General features: G+C 49.8%; 7 protein-coding genes across 7 annotated transcripts in view; 3 read left to right on the top strand and 4 right to left on the bottom strand.

Annotated features, from left to right (window-relative positions):
• CNG03040 (conserved hypothetical protein) overlaps positions 1-3,262 on the bottom strand; it is a 6,283-nt gene extending 3,021 nt beyond the window's left edge. Inside the window, exons 1-7 of the mRNA XM_024657572.1 lie at positions 2,684-3,262; positions 2,436-2,633; positions 922-2,388; positions 740-859; positions 522-686; positions 355-468; positions 18-295 (exon numbers count right to left, since the gene is read on the bottom strand). Of these exons, the coding sequence (XP_024513239.1) occupies positions 18-295; positions 355-468; positions 522-686; positions 740-859; positions 922-2,388; positions 2,436-2,633; positions 2,684-3,208 (2,867 nt within the window). The 5' untranslated portion in view covers positions 3,209-3,262. The remainder of the gene's footprint in view (positions 1-17; positions 296-354; positions 469-521; positions 687-739; positions 860-921; positions 2,389-2,435; positions 2,634-2,683) is intronic.
• A 169-nt stretch (positions 3,263-3,431) lies between these two features.
• On the top strand, positions 3,432-4,827 carry CNG03030 (S-adenosylmethionine transporter, putative). The gene is made up of 6 exons (XM_571998.2): positions 3,432-3,491; positions 3,531-3,687; positions 3,738-3,850; positions 3,899-4,060; positions 4,115-4,303; positions 4,355-4,827. The coding sequence occupies exons 1-6, from the start codon at positions 3,438-3,440 to the stop codon at positions 4,601-4,603; spliced, it is 924 nt and encodes a 307-aa protein (XP_571998.1). The 5' UTR covers positions 3,432-3,437; the 3' UTR covers positions 4,604-4,827.
• On the bottom strand, positions 4,600-6,686 carry CNG03020 (Glutaryl-CoA dehydrogenase, mitochondrial precursor, putative). The gene is made up of 13 exons (XM_571996.2): positions 6,537-6,686; positions 6,460-6,482; positions 6,348-6,397; positions 6,226-6,289; positions 6,046-6,173; positions 5,948-5,991; positions 5,830-5,895; positions 5,756-5,781; positions 5,272-5,702; positions 4,973-5,206; positions 4,850-4,910; positions 4,787-4,796; positions 4,600-4,719 (listed from the first exon to the last, which is right to left on the bottom strand). Exons 1-13 carry the CDS (start codon positions 6,628-6,630, stop codon positions 4,670-4,672), a joined length of 1,281 nt encoding a protein of 426 aa, XP_571996.1. The 5' UTR covers positions 6,631-6,686; the 3' UTR covers positions 4,600-4,669.
• A 207-nt stretch (positions 6,687-6,893) lies between these two features.
• On the top strand, positions 6,894-8,428 carry CNG03015 (hypothetical protein; the record flags this gene model as incomplete). Its single annotated transcript, XM_024658638.1, has 5 exons — positions 6,894-7,107; positions 7,159-7,271; positions 7,318-7,416; positions 7,469-7,537; positions 7,587-8,428. Exons 1-5 carry the CDS (start codon positions 6,947-6,949, stop codon positions 8,426-8,428), a joined length of 1,284 nt encoding a protein of 427 aa, XP_024514558.1. The 5' UTR covers positions 6,894-6,946.
• A 478-nt stretch (positions 8,429-8,906) lies between these two features.
• CNG03010 (Inositol oxygenase, putative) lies at positions 8,907-10,272 on the top strand (the record flags this gene model as incomplete). The annotated part of the gene is made up of 5 exons (XM_571994.2): positions 8,907-9,087; positions 9,142-9,319; positions 9,373-9,649; positions 9,709-9,891; positions 9,949-10,272. 5 exons carry the CDS (start codon positions 8,907-8,909, stop codon positions 10,207-10,209), a joined length of 1,080 nt encoding a protein of 359 aa, XP_571994.1. The 3' UTR covers positions 10,210-10,272.
• Positions 10,273-10,834: 562 nt separating this feature from the next.
• CNG03000 (conserved hypothetical protein) lies at positions 10,835-12,686 on the bottom strand. The gene is made up of 5 exons (XM_571992.2): positions 12,219-12,686; positions 11,787-12,159; positions 11,644-11,747; positions 11,066-11,589; positions 10,835-11,012 (listed from the first exon to the last, which is right to left on the bottom strand). Exons 1-5 carry the CDS (start codon positions 12,289-12,291, stop codon positions 10,902-10,904), a joined length of 1,185 nt encoding a protein of 394 aa, XP_571992.1. The 5' UTR covers positions 12,292-12,686; the 3' UTR covers positions 10,835-10,901.
• A 1,273-nt stretch (positions 12,687-13,959) lies between these two features.
• CNG02995 (hypothetical protein) lies at positions 13,960-15,277 on the bottom strand. The gene is made up of 4 exons (XM_024658637.1): positions 15,144-15,277; positions 14,911-15,092; positions 14,657-14,851; positions 13,960-14,577 (listed from the first exon to the last, which is right to left on the bottom strand). Exons 2-4 carry the CDS (start codon positions 14,968-14,970, stop codon positions 14,293-14,295), a joined length of 540 nt encoding a protein of 179 aa, XP_024514557.1. The 5' UTR covers positions 14,971-15,092; positions 15,144-15,277; the 3' UTR covers positions 13,960-14,292.
• Between the last annotated feature and the right edge of the window lie 159 nt (positions 15,278-15,436).

The raw sequence follows: 15,436 nt of genomic DNA, 5'->3' as shown, positions 1-15,436 counted from the left end.
ATCAATATTACACTGACCTCGTGTAGCTCAAAAGTTCCCGAGAATCGTTTGTCCTTTGGCCAGCAAGGATTGATTTCATTTGAGCTTCCAAACCAGCTTTCGTCACCACATTATGGTAACTTGGCACCAGTCTGTCTACTGTCATCGCCCTGTCCAAGACGTCCGTTGCCTCTTTTTGCAGCAGTTGCTCAGATTCAATCTCTGTTTCGGACAGCATCCCTTGAGCGGCAGAGCCCACTGTAAACGCATTCGAGATGGCGGTTATGACAGCTGCGAGATAAAATGAATCAGAGTACTTGAAAACAATGTCAGCCATCTTTGATATTCGCAATTCGAAATAATCCCCCTCCGCACCTGATTGGACGTGTTATCGTTAAGGCGTAGTAAATCAAGCAAGGTTATGCGAACATGTCTCCATACCGCCCTCGTCGCGGGATCTCTCAGATCGGCCATGGCAGCGATCAAACTCTGTCATATCGTTAGCACAGTGTCACACTCAGCAAGGGGCTCATTGCCTTTACCTTTTTGACAAAGTAGTCGGCGAAATTGGAAAAATCATTCGGCAGCGGGCGACATTGGATTTCAGGAGGCTCCGTCTCATTTCCAGACGATGGTTGGCAATAAAATGCTTGGAAAAGTTTCATGATGAGAAAGTAGCCAATGTAGTCGCATTCAGAACTGTTATACTGTTGGGAAAGTTTTAGTTATCAGGGGTACGTAGCCCTAGGACGGAACATACCATGGCCAAAGCCCTTGCTGCTTCCATTCTAACTCTGTAAAAGTAATTCTTCACCAAGACTGTTCGTGCCAGTTCACTGGCTATTACCGGCGACGGGTACATTCGCATGTTTTGGATGGCCTGGGTTACGGTTAGCATGCTGACTAGAGCAGCCAGTCACTGACAAAGTCGCTGCCACTCACCTCCAGCTGAGCAATGACATCCCTGTCTCCTTGCAACTGACTTATCCAACACCACGGCTTTTCTGCAAATTCGAATATTGCCAACCACTCGCAATCCGGATCGACCCTTATCCATTCATATCCTCCACCCTCGCCCAGCATCGCATTCGCTTCTCCTTCTCCCCATTCTGCCACTTTCCACCGCCTACGCTCCTCCTCATCATCCCACGGTGGATAGGCAAATACACCGGCTCGATCGGCGGCTTCCAATTTGGCTTCTTCCTCGTCATCGTTTGACGGTTCATTCGCAGCATCGAGAGCATCTTGCATCTTGTTGAATCGCGCTGCGATGTGGCCTGACCGACGTGTACGTTTGTACTTTGTGTTGAAGGGGAGCGGGAAAGTTTTTTGCGGCGTTTTTATATCGATAAGATGTTCAAAAGGCGCACCATCCGCTTCGTGAATGCGGACTGTCAAGCTACCTTCGAAAAACGGTGTCGGTCTCCTCCAGACAGCCACCTTTCTCTGCTTCTCGCTCATCTCATTGATTGCCTCCACCGCGGGCTGGGTTTGGGATACCATGAACTCGACTGTGAACTTTTTCTTGATGAAATTCGTTCTAACTGACAGTCGAGGGCACCCGCTCCCAAAAATCCATTGATCTTGAAAAGTCTGCAGGTCGAGACCCGAGACTTTACGACACTGACGAAGGAAATAGGATGTGGTAAGAGTATTGCCCGGCAAATCGTCTGACAAGGCGGCCATGAGGATTCTCGGAATAACCTGTGACAACCCGAGAGACGTCCCGGCCTTGGCCAGGTGCCTATCGAGGATGTGCAACACGAGGGGCGCCTTGATGTTGATAAAGGCCGTAGTTGCAGAGTCTGGAGGATCGACCTGGCCCGGCACACATAATGGCCATTGAGCACCTTGATCTTGCATGACGCACCTGTCAATGTCCTTCTTCAACCTGAAGCGATACTCATTGTTTCCTAACAAGTGGCGAATGAATTGACCGAGTATATAAAGAGCAAGACCGTTGACGATCCAGGTGTCAGAATAATTACGCTGGATGATGTTGATACCAATCCATTGTTGTATAAGAGCAAGAGATAGAGTTTGGCGAACGCTAATGGCCTGTTCAATGACGGATGGTGGATGCAAAAGGTCAGAGGACGCAATAGCGAGTGTTGCTGATGTTGAGCATTCACTTCGAGGATTGCTGACAAACACGACTTTGAAATCGGTAAAGGGGTATGAGCCGAGCTCAGTGGTGAAAGCCATGACTCTTGGAAGGAAAGAGGTCGAATTTGCGAGCAGATCAAGATCGCCAGGAAGACAGAAGCCCAGTATGGGCTTATGGCTCTCGTCTGCCGAAATGCAGTGCATCTGGAACGGCCCCGCGGCGAATGAAATGTGCTGGACAGATGTCGGATTGGTTTGAAGGTAGTAAAATATCACTTTGTGAGGATCATGGGGATGGGTTATCTGATCGTACGTCAGCGACACTCTACGATATGATGAAAGACACCCACTTGTTCCATGAGCTCTCCACTGCTGACCACCATTACGGGATATCCCTCTTCGCCATCAAGCGGCTCGCCTCCTTCCAAGTACCTGGGCACAACAAACTCGAGTTCCCAAGTACATCGTTCAAACAGACTGTCGATACATGGCGTCCAGACTCTTGCAGAATTATACGTCGTGGGCGAGAGGAACATGTGGGGAATTTGCTGGGAAACGTCAGCTTGTATCGCGCAAGCCTATCTCTACGGGAACATACGTATTCATTACCGCCATCGCCAGGGCGTCTAAACACGATGCCTTCAATGACATCCCCGCCGACCACGAGCTGGTAGTCGATCCGTACCTGGATGGGCGCAAACGTGACCTGCGGCTCCCGGCCTGCAATGTTCTGGCTTTCCACCAGCCGCACCCACCCGCCTGACACGGAGATGGCCAGTTCGCCCTCGTCGCTCTCTCCCATAGCGGCCCATGTCTTGCGCTTTATTTCTGGGTGGGACTTGATGTCTATCGGCGGCTCCCGGACGGGGAGGGGCTGGTACGGATTGGAGAGCGCGAAGGAGGCGGGGGTGGCAAGGAGGGGTTCGCTGGGGGTGGGGGAGGAGAGGAAGACGCTGTGTATGTGGAGGTGGGGGGACGCGTGGAGATATATCGCCTGGAGGGAGGGGTTTGTGGGCTGGACCGTCAGGAAGGCGGACGCGGTGATGACGCCGCGGAAGTCGAGGTGGAGGACATTGCGCTGGTGGGTGAGCGTGAACCACGTGGCGAGCGGCTCGTCTGCCATCGAGGAGAGTGGCTGGGCGTGGCTGGGCGTGGCTGGGGCTCGAGACGCAGGCTAGAGACAGGCTAGAGTGCTCGCCGGGGCAGTTGAGGAGTTGACTGCCAGCATCTCTTATGTAAGCATAGGCACCCGTGTCTTCTAGGCGCGCGGTGCCTGGCGCTCCCCGGCTATCTCGCCCATCTCGCTCACGGCCGAAATGCAAAGTACACTTCACTCTTCTCCACAACACAGGATGGCTGACAGCGACGCCCCCCCCCGGCCGCCCACCTTCCAGAGGGCCCTCATAGTGAGTGCTCACCCCTCAGCCACCCCTGACCAGCTTTAGTCCGGCGCCATCTCGGGCCTCTCCGTAGACTTCATGTTCTTCCCTCTCGACACAGTCAAGACAAGAATACAGTCTTCAGCAGGCTTCTGGAGCTCGGGCGGATTCAAGGGCGTCTACCGGGGTGTAGGCAGTGTCGGTCTCGGCAGTGCGCCTGGAGGTGGGGCTCTTGCTTGTCGTGGCGATACTCTCTTGCTGACACCTCGACAGCGTCTGCCTTCTTCGTCACGTACGAGGCCCTTAAAAAGCGACTGCCCAAGTATCAAGTGTTTGCCAACAACTCTTCTTTGACGCATATGGTAGCTGCTTCTGGAGCAGAATACGTAAGTAGACGTCTCCCTCTTCCATCGTCTCCAGCTCACATCCACTAGGTCTCATGTCTCATTCGAGTCCCTACAGAGGTTGTCAAGTCTCGTACGCAAGCCGGAGCATATGGTCAGGGCAAGAGCAGTCTCCATTCGGCCATCAGCACCATGAAATATGAAGGTATCAGAGGGTTCTATCGCGGGTTCGGCATCACACTCACCCGAGAAGTAAGACTTTTCCTGTGCCATTCTTGCTTTCAATCTTACGAATTGCCGTTATAGATACCCTTTACTTCTATCCAGTTCCCTTTATACGAGTTCTTCAAATCCTTTCTTTCCCAGCACTACCTCGGCGGTAAACGGCCTACCTCTTACGAAGCGGCTTTGTGCGGATCTCTTGCTGGCGGCATAGCAGCTGCCTGTACAACCCCGTTGGATGTCGTAAAGACCCGAGTCATGCTCGAAGCCAGAGTAAGTCTCGATTGAATTACTCTCGCGGTTTCCAGCTGACATCCTCACAAGGTCTCGGCATCGGCGTCTGGCGCCAATGTTGTCAACGACGTCCTCCCTCCCAAACAACCGTCACCGTCAGTTCTCTCCTTCCCTCCCCGTCTCCTCAACATCCTCCGCACAGAAGGTCCCGCAGCCCTCTTCAAAGGATGGGTGCCTAGAACATTTGCCATCTCCATGGGAGGTGCAGTCTTTTTGGGTATTTATGATTTGGCAAGCAATTTCGGGATCAAAGACGAAAAAGAAGATAAAGTGGCTTAGAGAAGATTGCATAGAACAGCATACATTGCATTGGATATCTATTTTTTTTGGGTCCATCTCGGATTTTTAGTTGGCAAAAGCCTGCAAGCCAGTAATCGCCTTGCCAAGGATGAGAGCTGCGAAAGCCAGTTGTTGGCACGACATTAGTGACTTCAGGTACAAGGCCAGTAGGCCAAATCTCACCATGAATATCCTGCACAATAAAATTTAGCATCTTCTCATGATCAGCGGATAAAAGTCACTCACATTTGTTCCCTCGTAAGTGTTGGCAACTTGTAAATTGGCAGCGTGCCTTCCAATGTGGTACCTGCATAGCATGAACACCTTTTTTCTTTTTCAAACTTCTCACACACGCCCCGTCAAACTCACTCATCACTACAAGCGTTTCCACCCAAAATATCAAGCAGTACCCTAGAGTGGTGCAAAGCTTCACCGCAATTGTTCCTCTTCATCATGGAAACCATATCGGACGACCATTCCCCTTTGTCCTTGAGCCTGCCGAGCTGGAGAGCACCGAGAAGGCCGAGGGTGGCAGCCGTGGAGGCATCAGCAAGCTTCTTTTGAATGAGCTGGAAAGACGCAAGAGGTCGTTTGAACTGGTTTCTGCGGCGGTGGAGATACTCAGCCACAAATTCGGCGGCTCTTGGATAAACATGAAAAAAACTTGCCGTTCAAGAGCATAATCCCTAGCTCGGGCGATACAGTCCTCCAAAGCACCCATCACACCCCAGCTGATACCGTATCTAGCATTGTTTAGACAAGAAAACGGCGATCCCAGACCGTTAGACTTTGGTAAAACGGCGTCATCTGAGACCTTGACGTCCTCCATGAAGATGGATCCTGTGATGGATGCTCGGAGTGACATTTTGTTCTTGATTGCAGGCGCAGAAAGACCGGCCGTGCCCTTCTCAACCAAGAAACCCCGCACCTTGCCCTTCTCACCGTTTTCGACTACTCGAGCCCAAATGACGAACAAGTCGGCCACGGGAGCATTGGAGATCCAGGTTTTGCTACCGTTAAGAACCCACCCGTCGGATGTTTTGGTAGCGGTGGTCTCCATAGAAGAAGGATCAGAGCCGTGGTTGGGTTCGGTGAGACCCTACAACATGAAAGTCAGCAAGAGCAGCAATCGCATCATGGATGGATACTCACAAAGCAACCAATAATCTCCCCAGTAGCTATGGAAGGTCAGCTTATTAACAGTGGGCCCTCACTTGACCATTTACCGAGTTGAGGAAGGTATTTGTCCTTCTGGGCATCGCTGCCAAATTCATTGATGGGGTGCATGACCACTTCTCCCACACGGTAAGCACACATTTCAAAAGCTCATAAACTTGATCTCACATGAAGACTGGACACTCATAGCAGATCGGTATCCTGAATCTACCCTACATTATCAAAATGGTCAGATACAAAATTAGAAATCTTTTGGTCATTCTCACCGTTCGATCTCTCGGGCAATTAGGCCATATGAGACACTGGATACACCAGCACACCCATATCCTTGGATTGTAGCACCCAAAAGTCCAAGCTCGCCCATCTCCCGAAGGATTGCGGGATCAAAGTTTTCCTGTCGAAACGTAATGTCAGCAAGGAGATGATAGAGATTAGAAGACACCTACAGTGCGGTAGGCTTCCGTCACACGGGGAAGAAGTTGGGCTTGGGAGAATGACTTGGCTGTCTCGCTGGGGTGTATCGCACCTGTCAGTCTGACAAAACCAGCGTAGGCGTGGAAAGACAAACTGAATCGCGAGTTCTTCCTCTGAGAGGAGAGAGTTCATGTTGAGAGGGTCCTTGATGTTTATCAGCTTTAACTTGCACCATTATTGCGTCTTGGCAGACGATGCTGACCAACCTCCCAGTTATACTTTGCGAATTCTGCTCCCAATCAGCTGTCATCTTTGAGAGGGCTTAGTTGCAGAAAGTACTGACTGGAAGTGGAAGCCATTCCTCTCTTTGCAATGACAGTGCCCGCTGAGGGTGTTACTTTCCTGAGCAAAGGGCTGATTGACCTTGCGGCTGTCATTTCGTATGTGTGTATGGCTATAGTGGAGTATAAAATTGTGAGAGTCACTGTATGCTTTGTGGAGAAGAATAGCAGAAGAAGGCCGCTACAAATGGCAGGTGCGGCGACATGTGCCCCGACGACGTCCCGACAACTCGGGCTCTCTTTAGCCGAGTACCTGTGCGCCTATTTCTTATCATTGTGCACGCCTACTTGTACATTTCGCCGTTGTTGTTGCCATTCTCTCGGCTTTTCCACTTTCAGCAGCGGCAGCCCGTCCACTACATTTCTCCCGCCCCGCTTTCCCCTGCTGTCTCCACGCTACATCCCCGAAACCATGGCGCCACAGCTCTCGACTGCTGCGCCTCGCAACAAACTCGTCATCCGCCGTCTTCCGCCCACTTTGCCCGAAGACATTTTTTGGCAATCAGTCTCAGCATGGATTACTGACAAGAATTGTCTCTGGAAAAGTTTCATAAAAGGAAAGGCAGGCGACAGGTCAGTCGTCTCGGATTAAATCAAGGAGCTTGCCACTGATAATCTGGCCAGTAATTACGACTCCCACCCCGTCTATTCCAGGGCATACGTGTTGATGGCGGATCCCGAATCCTTGGTAAACTTCCATCGTGCCTTTGATGGACACATCTACAAATCGAAGACTGGCAAGTCGACCCGTCACACCCTTGAGCAACCCTGATGTTCTTGCAGGTTCCGAGTTCCAAGCTGTCGTCGAGTATGCTCCGTTTCAAAAAGCTCCCCTCAAGACGAAAGTGAAAGTTGACAACCGACAAGGTACAATTGACGAAGGTGCGTTATAATCCTCTGGAAAGCAGTGGATCCATTCATCCCAAGTCTACAGATCCAGACTATTTGTCATACATCCAAACTCTTAATGCGCCAGTCACAAAGCCTGTTCTGGAAGTTGCCAGTACGTGCATTCACAAACAAAACAACAGACTGTGGCTCACTCGAAACAGCGCCGGTCGCCCAGCCCACTACAACTCCCCTCCTCGAGCATCTCCGCTCTCAAAAATCAGCAAGCAAGAACAAGTCCAAGGCAGCCAAGACTGCTCAAAATCAAGCCCAATCATCCGCTACTGCACCTGAATCTGCTCGACGAGCGGCCGCTCTAGCTTCTATCAACGCTGCTTCGCAGCGACGCGGTGGTCAGACAAACACCGGCCCAGTCATGGTGGCTGGGAAAGGTAGAGAAGTGATGATCACTCCTTCTTCGACACCCCCTGTGCCTGATGGCGCTAAGCAAAAGCAGCAGGGCGAACAGGCTCAACAAGGCGCCAAACCCGAGCAAGCGGACAAGGATAAAAAGTCAAGAGGCGGAAGAAAGAGGAATAAAGGAAAGGATAAACAAAAGGAAGGAGTGAATAGCGTTCCGAGCGGGCGACAAACTCCTTCAGCCCCATCTGCTTCGTCAACGACAACCCAAGCGCCCTTAAGTGGTAGACCTGTACGATCAGCACGCATCGATAATCCTGTCCCTAACGTGCCCTCACAGAGCCAATTTGTCCCTGCCCCAAAAACAGCTTCTGGTTCCGCCAGGGCTCCACAGGCTCCAGCAGGAAAATCTGGGCCAGGTGCTGGTAATAACGGCGAACCGAGAGGTAATGAGTCTGGGCGTGGAAGACAACGCGGTGGTAGGGGACGGGGAGGTGGGGGCCAGCCGAAAACATCTTCTGCAGGCCCCCAAGTCAAGATTTTATCACGAAATCCAGTTCCGCCGGTCGGATCGGGTCCCCGGCGTGGCGATAGGGAAGGGGCTGGTTCTGATGCTGGCGCTGCTTTTGCTCGTATCGACATGTAAAGCTGTGTTGAAGCGTGCAAACGCGAACAGCATGTGTCTGCTACACAAGCATGTCTCTCAAGCACCATAGATCAAAGCTTGATGCAGACAAACAAATAAACGAGAAGTCACATTGTGGTGCCTGAATCTGCACTGAGTGCAAGAAGCAAATTAATATGGTCGGACCGAGATAGTTTCAAGTGGCGAATTCTGTTTCACATTTTACCAGCCCGACCCTACACCGGGAGGTTTTTTTTTCAGCTTTCTCTGTGGATCATGACGGTTAAACCTTCCGATATCTTTCGCCAATCATCTGCAGGTCATTTTACATCATATTCCGATGCGGACCCACTCTAATGATGTAACCTTCCGATATCTCTCGCCAGTGATCTGCAGGCCGTTTATTTCATGATGTAACCTTCATCTGCAGGCCGTTTAATGATGTAACCTTCCGATATCTCTCGTCAGTCATCTGCAGACCGTTTGGCATCTCATTCCGATGCGGACCGCTCCAATGCGAGAGGATATATATAAAAGGAGACCTTTCGACTGGAAATACCTCTTGAGTACTGATCAGAAAATTCTTCACTCTATCACAAAAACCAAGAAACACAAAGCAGACAATATCAACATGCCCGTCGCTGTCACTCCCGCCGCTCAGGATTTCGTTCGTGTCGACGGTAAGTATAAACATATTGGCAAACTTCCAATTGGTTGCTCATAGTCGTTGGTAGACCCCAAGGGTACTAAGTTCGACCATATCTCCGACGCTGTCGACGACATCAATGTGGCCAAGCTCAAGGCGAATGACAAGGACAACGCCTATGACGAGTCCGCTTTCGATTCTGAGAAGGACAAAGCCACTTTCCGTCAATTTGTAGACAGCAATGAGAGTTCGCGACGCTTTTACATGTGAATTCTTGAGTACTTTCTATCGTTCGCTGCAGGACTGACGATTGTACCAGCGAACAACACACCAAGCAAACCGTGGAGTTCAATCTAGAAGCTCGTCGCAAGGCTTTCGAGAAGCCCCGTGCCGTCATGGGAATTTGGGAGGCAATGGAGCTCCTCAACACTTTGGTCGACGCAAGTGACCCCGACACCAGTGCCACTCAGATCCAGCATCTCTTGCAGACCTCCGAGGCGATGCGCAAGGATGGGAAGCCGGAATGGATGCAGGTGACCGGTATCATCCACGACCTCGGCAAGCTCCTTTATTTCTTTGGTAGTGATGGACAGTGGGTGAGTTAACGAACAGACGACTCTGCATGTGGTAGAGCTGTACTGATCTTGCTTTGAAGGATGTTGTTGGCGATACCTTTGTCGTTGGATGCGAGATTCCTACCGATAAGATTGTCTATTCAGACACTTTCGGCGACAACCCCGATCTCAAGCACCCAACTTACTCGACGAAGTACGGTATCTACGAGCCCAACTGTGGTTTGGACAAAGTCATGATCAGCTGGGGACATGACGAGTACCTCGTAAGCCTCTTTCAAGAACCCGATCGTCCGTAGTCAGAATGCTCATGTCAATGATAGTACATGGTCTGCAAGGAGCAGTCATCCCTCCCTCAGGCCGCTTTGAATATGATCCGATATCACTCTTTCTACCCCTGGCATCGCGAGAGGGCTTACACCTATCTTGAAAGTGAGGCAGACAAGCAGACTCTCAAGGATGTTCTTGCCTTCAACCCCTACGATCTCTACTCCAAGTCCGACACCCTTCCTGATCCCGTAGCTCTTCGCCCATATTACGAAGGGCTCATCGCCAAATTCTTCCCTGAGAAGATCAATTGGTAGACGTAGACCTTTGGAGCTCGCTTTTGTATGAATACTTCGATGAATGAATGTACTTGTTTGATGCCAGGCTGTTTCTTTGGTATATCACGCGGTAAAACGTACAATGTTCTTTGAATACCCAACGCCCAACACAGTGGATGCATGTTCAAAGTTGTATAAGTTGATGTGCAGTGATATGCGGACACGTTTGACCACCTTATTGTAGCCCTTGATGCAGTGTCTGCTTAGCCTTCCCATTACTACAAGTCCCTCGTCGGAGATCACCAGGACGAGGTCCGAGGAGGGGCTTGTCGCAAAATGTAACTTATGTAACTTTTGGGGGGGACCGTCGGGGTGAATTGGGCCTTTTTCGACCATCTTCAAACGGCCATTGTTTATGCATATGGAGGTATCAAGGCGTAGTATTTAACAAGACGATGATACTGAGGAATCAAACCTTTCTTCCTAGGGATGAATATTGGGCCCATCCATGAAACCGGGCTATTCAGGCTATTATGCATAACGGTCATAAATTCGTGTTCATCTCAAATTAGTAGATTCCGTTGTCCCCACGTGGTTAAAAAGAGCGGCAAGGGCAGCCATAATTGATGGGGTCAGAACTACATGGAGCTGGATCAAGTAGAAGGTAATGTCCACAAGAAATGCATGTCAGTCCTTTGATCGTGATATCAAACCGTGTCCTCTCATTACTTTTAGGCCCTGCGTTTCCAGTCTAGCTCATCCAAGACCTCGGCTAGACGCTCTCTAGACCAGTTTTCGATCAGTCCATTGGTAACGCAATCAAGCTGGGTCTTAGGGCAATGCTATTAACAAGCTTAGTTCCTACATCTGATACAGATGATGAATTACCACCTACACTATCTGCGGGCGGTGGGTCCCTATCTAGATTGGTGGGAAATGAATAACCATCACAAATGGCCTTCAACAATGCTTGAGAGGAGGAGGCTGCCACACCGCCTTCAGCTTTGGCGATGTATTGTTGTACATGGGACCACGCTGCCCGAATGATACTCATCCGATCAACGGTTTCCATAGGCTTGGACCAACATGCTGAAATCTGCAAGAGGTTCCCAATCCGGTACATGTCAGTCGTTTGATTTTCTCCAGCAGCGTGAAATAACGCTGGATTGAAGAATATAGCATCTCCGACTTCAAGCTCGTTTTGAACCATATACTTATGGAAGAATTCGACAAATTCGGGCCGTCGATAAGCCAAGTAGCCATGGTCGAATTGCTGGGAATAGGGAAGAAGCTGAGTTGGACCAGAGCGGAGAGGCATAGGCGAATGGGCTACCGCCCCTTGCAGAGTGAGCATTGCAGAAGCGATTTGAGATGCTATTGGGAATCGAGAAGCCACCTGCTCGGATTGGAAACCGAGGTCTTTTTGGAGATATTAGCTGGCTGTCTAACAAATTTCTCTTTTTCGGTACTCACGGTAATCTCGGTGCGGTTCCTGCGCCTTTCCACCGGGGCGTATCACGTTGGTCTGAGCTGCTACTTGATAACCTGGGCCTAACCAAGCCTCGGCAACCAGATCTCTGGAAATGTTAGCCTAATCGAAAACAAGTTACACTTACAGCAGCTCGTTGGCGTAGTATTCCACAAAACTACTTGGATCAGCTACAGCATGTTTTTGAAACGAGTTCCAGATCCGATCGTTGTTGCCTGCAGGGGCGAAATGGTCCCCCTTGGCGTGTTCTTTCTCCTTCTGAATGATGTCACTAAACACGCTGTTCGTTCTCCGGATTACATCCAAGTCCTTCACAAAACCTCTGATCACCAGTATACCGGGACCGGAGGATAAACATTGGTGAAACTCTGCCATGATATCCTCCTTCACCTGAATTCCTTTCTTCAGGGACTGGCGCAGTTGGTCTCCAGCATAGATCACCACATTGTTCACAACATCGACAGACAAAGGGTAATCAGAAGCATTCGTAACCTGTCCGCCTGAAGTCTAATCAATCAATGATGTCCAGTCCATCCGTCCGGGTGGCGAAATTACGCACATATTGTCCCAAAACGTTCAATTTCTTGTTTTGGAAACGGTTGCAATAGCCTGGTTCTTGTTTGAACTCGCATAACGTAATATCGATCTTAGTTTCGAGATGGATGGTTGTGTTGAGGTTTCAACGATAATAAAAGGCGTTCACATCGGATCTTCGGCCCCACAGAAGTATAAAAAGATGTTTCTGGAAGTTTCACCTGTAAAATCTCAGAAGCCTTGTTAATATCCATTGGCGATTCGTTGGTTCATGCCATTCGGCAAATCTTGGCGGAAGCTCCAAGCTATCGGGGGATTTTACAGTGCAGAGCGCAGAGCGCTCATACCCAACAACCAAAAAATCCACCGTTCGGCGATCGCCGTTTTTTGGCCCTCCCCAGAAGACCCGCCAAAACGAGAGGCCTTTCCGATATGCAGACATGAACTATATTTAGACTGAATGGAGGGATGAATGAGCGGGCCGGAATTAGAGCCAAACAACGCCAGCTTGTGCGAGGTCCGGTAACTTGGTTCCTAATAACATCGCGTTCAAAAACAAATGAATTTCAACTCAAAACTGACGCGACGTGATCCTCCTTCACCCTTGTCGTCGTTCTTTCTTGCTGTTTTTGAACTCCTCATCTTCGCACGTATCATTGTTTTATTTGTAAACAAACCCCATTGGTCTCCAACAGCTCCTGCCATTCCAAAGGCCAATAATATCATTGAAAATGGGGAAATCTCGTGTAGAAGATAGCGCCTACGAAGCGCAAGGTGAAATGAATACCATTTGTCAAAGGGACGAAGTTGTACTGACAGCTTGCCAAATTATATCGTTGTTTATGATGATTCAAGACGGAAGAAAATCAAATTCATTTACATTCCATGTTCAAATAATTCGGAACATCCCGACAAGATAATAGCCCCAAGCAACCAGCCCAATCACCATAATACTGCGAAACACCGGAGTAACTTTGAGAAATGGCGTCAAGAACAAGAGGAGAAGGCAGTTCGTCGCGCGGTCGTGGAAGCTTATTCCAGGACTGAAAAGAAAAGAAAAGAACCATCTGGGTATCGGCCTGTCCTCCCACATGCTGTGCCTGACCCTTCGCAACAACCTCAACGCTCTCCTTCAGTCCCCAGCGGTCTCGAGACGCTCATTGAGCCAAGCCTTTTCACTCAGGAACAATTGATGTTGTTGACCGGGCGCAGGATTCAGGAAAATATTCGGCTTCTTGACCAACCTTATGGATAATGATGGCGACTTGATCACCCTGCCTTCGACTGTAGATGTCTCTTTGTCCAAGCAAGCGTGTTACCTGCTGCATTCACTGACATTGCAAGACCAGTCTGTCGACTTCCTCATCTCCGTCCAGCATGATTGTATCATGGTTGGATGTCCTACTGATGCCCGAAAGGCAGAGATGCAAGAACGAGAGATAACCTCTAGGAAAGCTGCGGCCGTCAGACATCTCGACGACGACCACTTCATCCTCAACACCCATTCCATGCACAATTCTAACCGACTCCGGCAACTCCTGCCCTCAGCCTTACTTACTCCAAAACTCCTATATCCTGACCGGGAGGCCAAGCATCGCGAATGGGGAGAGAAGGCAACTCTGGCGTACAAAGAAAAGCAAGTAGGCGGAGGAGGAAGTAGAAGGAGATGAGGAATTGAGGGTGGTTGGCGAGACATCAAAATCTCGCGGAGAAGCTCGTCGAGCGGAAATTTCTAGATCAATATTTGAAGCCCATTCACGTGGTCAAGGAAGGATCCGCCGGTGATATAGAAAAAATAAGTTGTGGACATAGAAGAAAAGCGTTCCGAGGAAATTCATAGTTTATGAAATTTCAGTTATCTTTCGTAAGCAAACGACTTACTAACTGACGACAGACTTCATCCTCCGGATTCTCTTTCGTCAAAAGCAACGTCTGCCTGTGCATTTGGCTCTCCATACATACACATTTCCAACATTTCTATCTTCTCCTCCTCACTCAAAAATTGCGCGCCTATCAAATACTGCCGGCAGGCCGCAGGCCTTCTTCTCCTCGAAGACAGCTGAAACTACACTATTCGCAGGGAGTCCCTTCGTTTGTGACTAAGGTGTCGAGGACTTTGATAAGGTTGGCTCTGTCGAGGTCCGATTGAGCAAGTTCAACCTCACGAGTTTCTTTAGCCCTATCACGACGACTTGCCCTGGCAGTCGCAGCAGATTTCTGCTGTTTACTCTTGGTGGCGGCCACCGGGGAAGAAGTCGCTTTGCGTTTGTTTGAATCTGTGGAAGGTAATGCAGTCGTAATACGAGAAGGTCCGGGCTCCTGTGACGCGAAATCCGTACGGAAGCAATTTTGCTCTGAAGAAGGTACGGATGTCTGAGAAGCCCCTACCGTATCGCCAGCAAGAAGGACCCGGACCAGTAGTCAGCACTGCTGGAAACAGACTCTAAAATGATGATTACCTACACTGTGATCGTGTTCTCCTCCCCCGTCTTCTTCTTGGCCAAAGTCACCATCATTCGCGCTTTCTTCTTCGTTGACAAGCCCGTCTCCAGGGATATAGACGGGCCGCCCAGTCGCAGTCGCATCTGTACATGTCTTTCCGCAAACGGTAAATAATGGCCAGGGGTTGTTATAAAATCTCTTGTTACTCGGGTTTTCCTGTTGACAAGAGCGTTAATATCCAAAGCAATGTAACAAACGACGGAAAACAAGCTTGCCTCTATGACCTCCCGCCACAACTCGTCCATGGCCTCAATGCAGCCTAATTCTTCATTCATGCCCCATCCAGGCTTCCTAGAGAGTCTCAACAATGGCGTAGTGTTTCAATGGATCCCGGAATAGCGCAGCCACCTCACCCCAATGATGGCATGTCCAGGGCTTGATGGAAATTGGGTACTGGCTGGAATGAGACGGTTAGCGCTGGAGCACTGTAAAACAACGCCATTCTTACCGCTGTAGCTCGGCCAACAAATGTTCGAGCATAAGTCGGGCTTCGCTTAAACTCCATTTGACCTTCACCTTGTTCTTTAATTCAGGCTGGGATGGTTGCTTATTTTTGGGAAGTATAGATGGGCTTAGCTGTAGAGGGTGTAGCGAAAGACGATGATCGATGACGAATGAAATGGTCTGTCCAGCGCCGTCAATCATCGAGGCTGAGGAGAAATGGAGCAGGGAGAGCATTATTATGTAATAATCGATCGCCTTCAAATTGGACAGCAGGCACCTCCTTGAAATTGTTGGGGA

Source organism: Cryptococcus neoformans (assembly GCF_000091045.1).
Source record: "Cryptococcus neoformans var. neoformans JEC21 chromosome 7 sequence".
Taxonomy (NCBI): Eukaryota; Fungi; Basidiomycota; class Tremellomycetes; order Tremellales; family Cryptococcaceae; genus Cryptococcus; species Cryptococcus deneoformans.
This window is presented reverse-complemented; position numbering and strand designations above follow the sequence as displayed.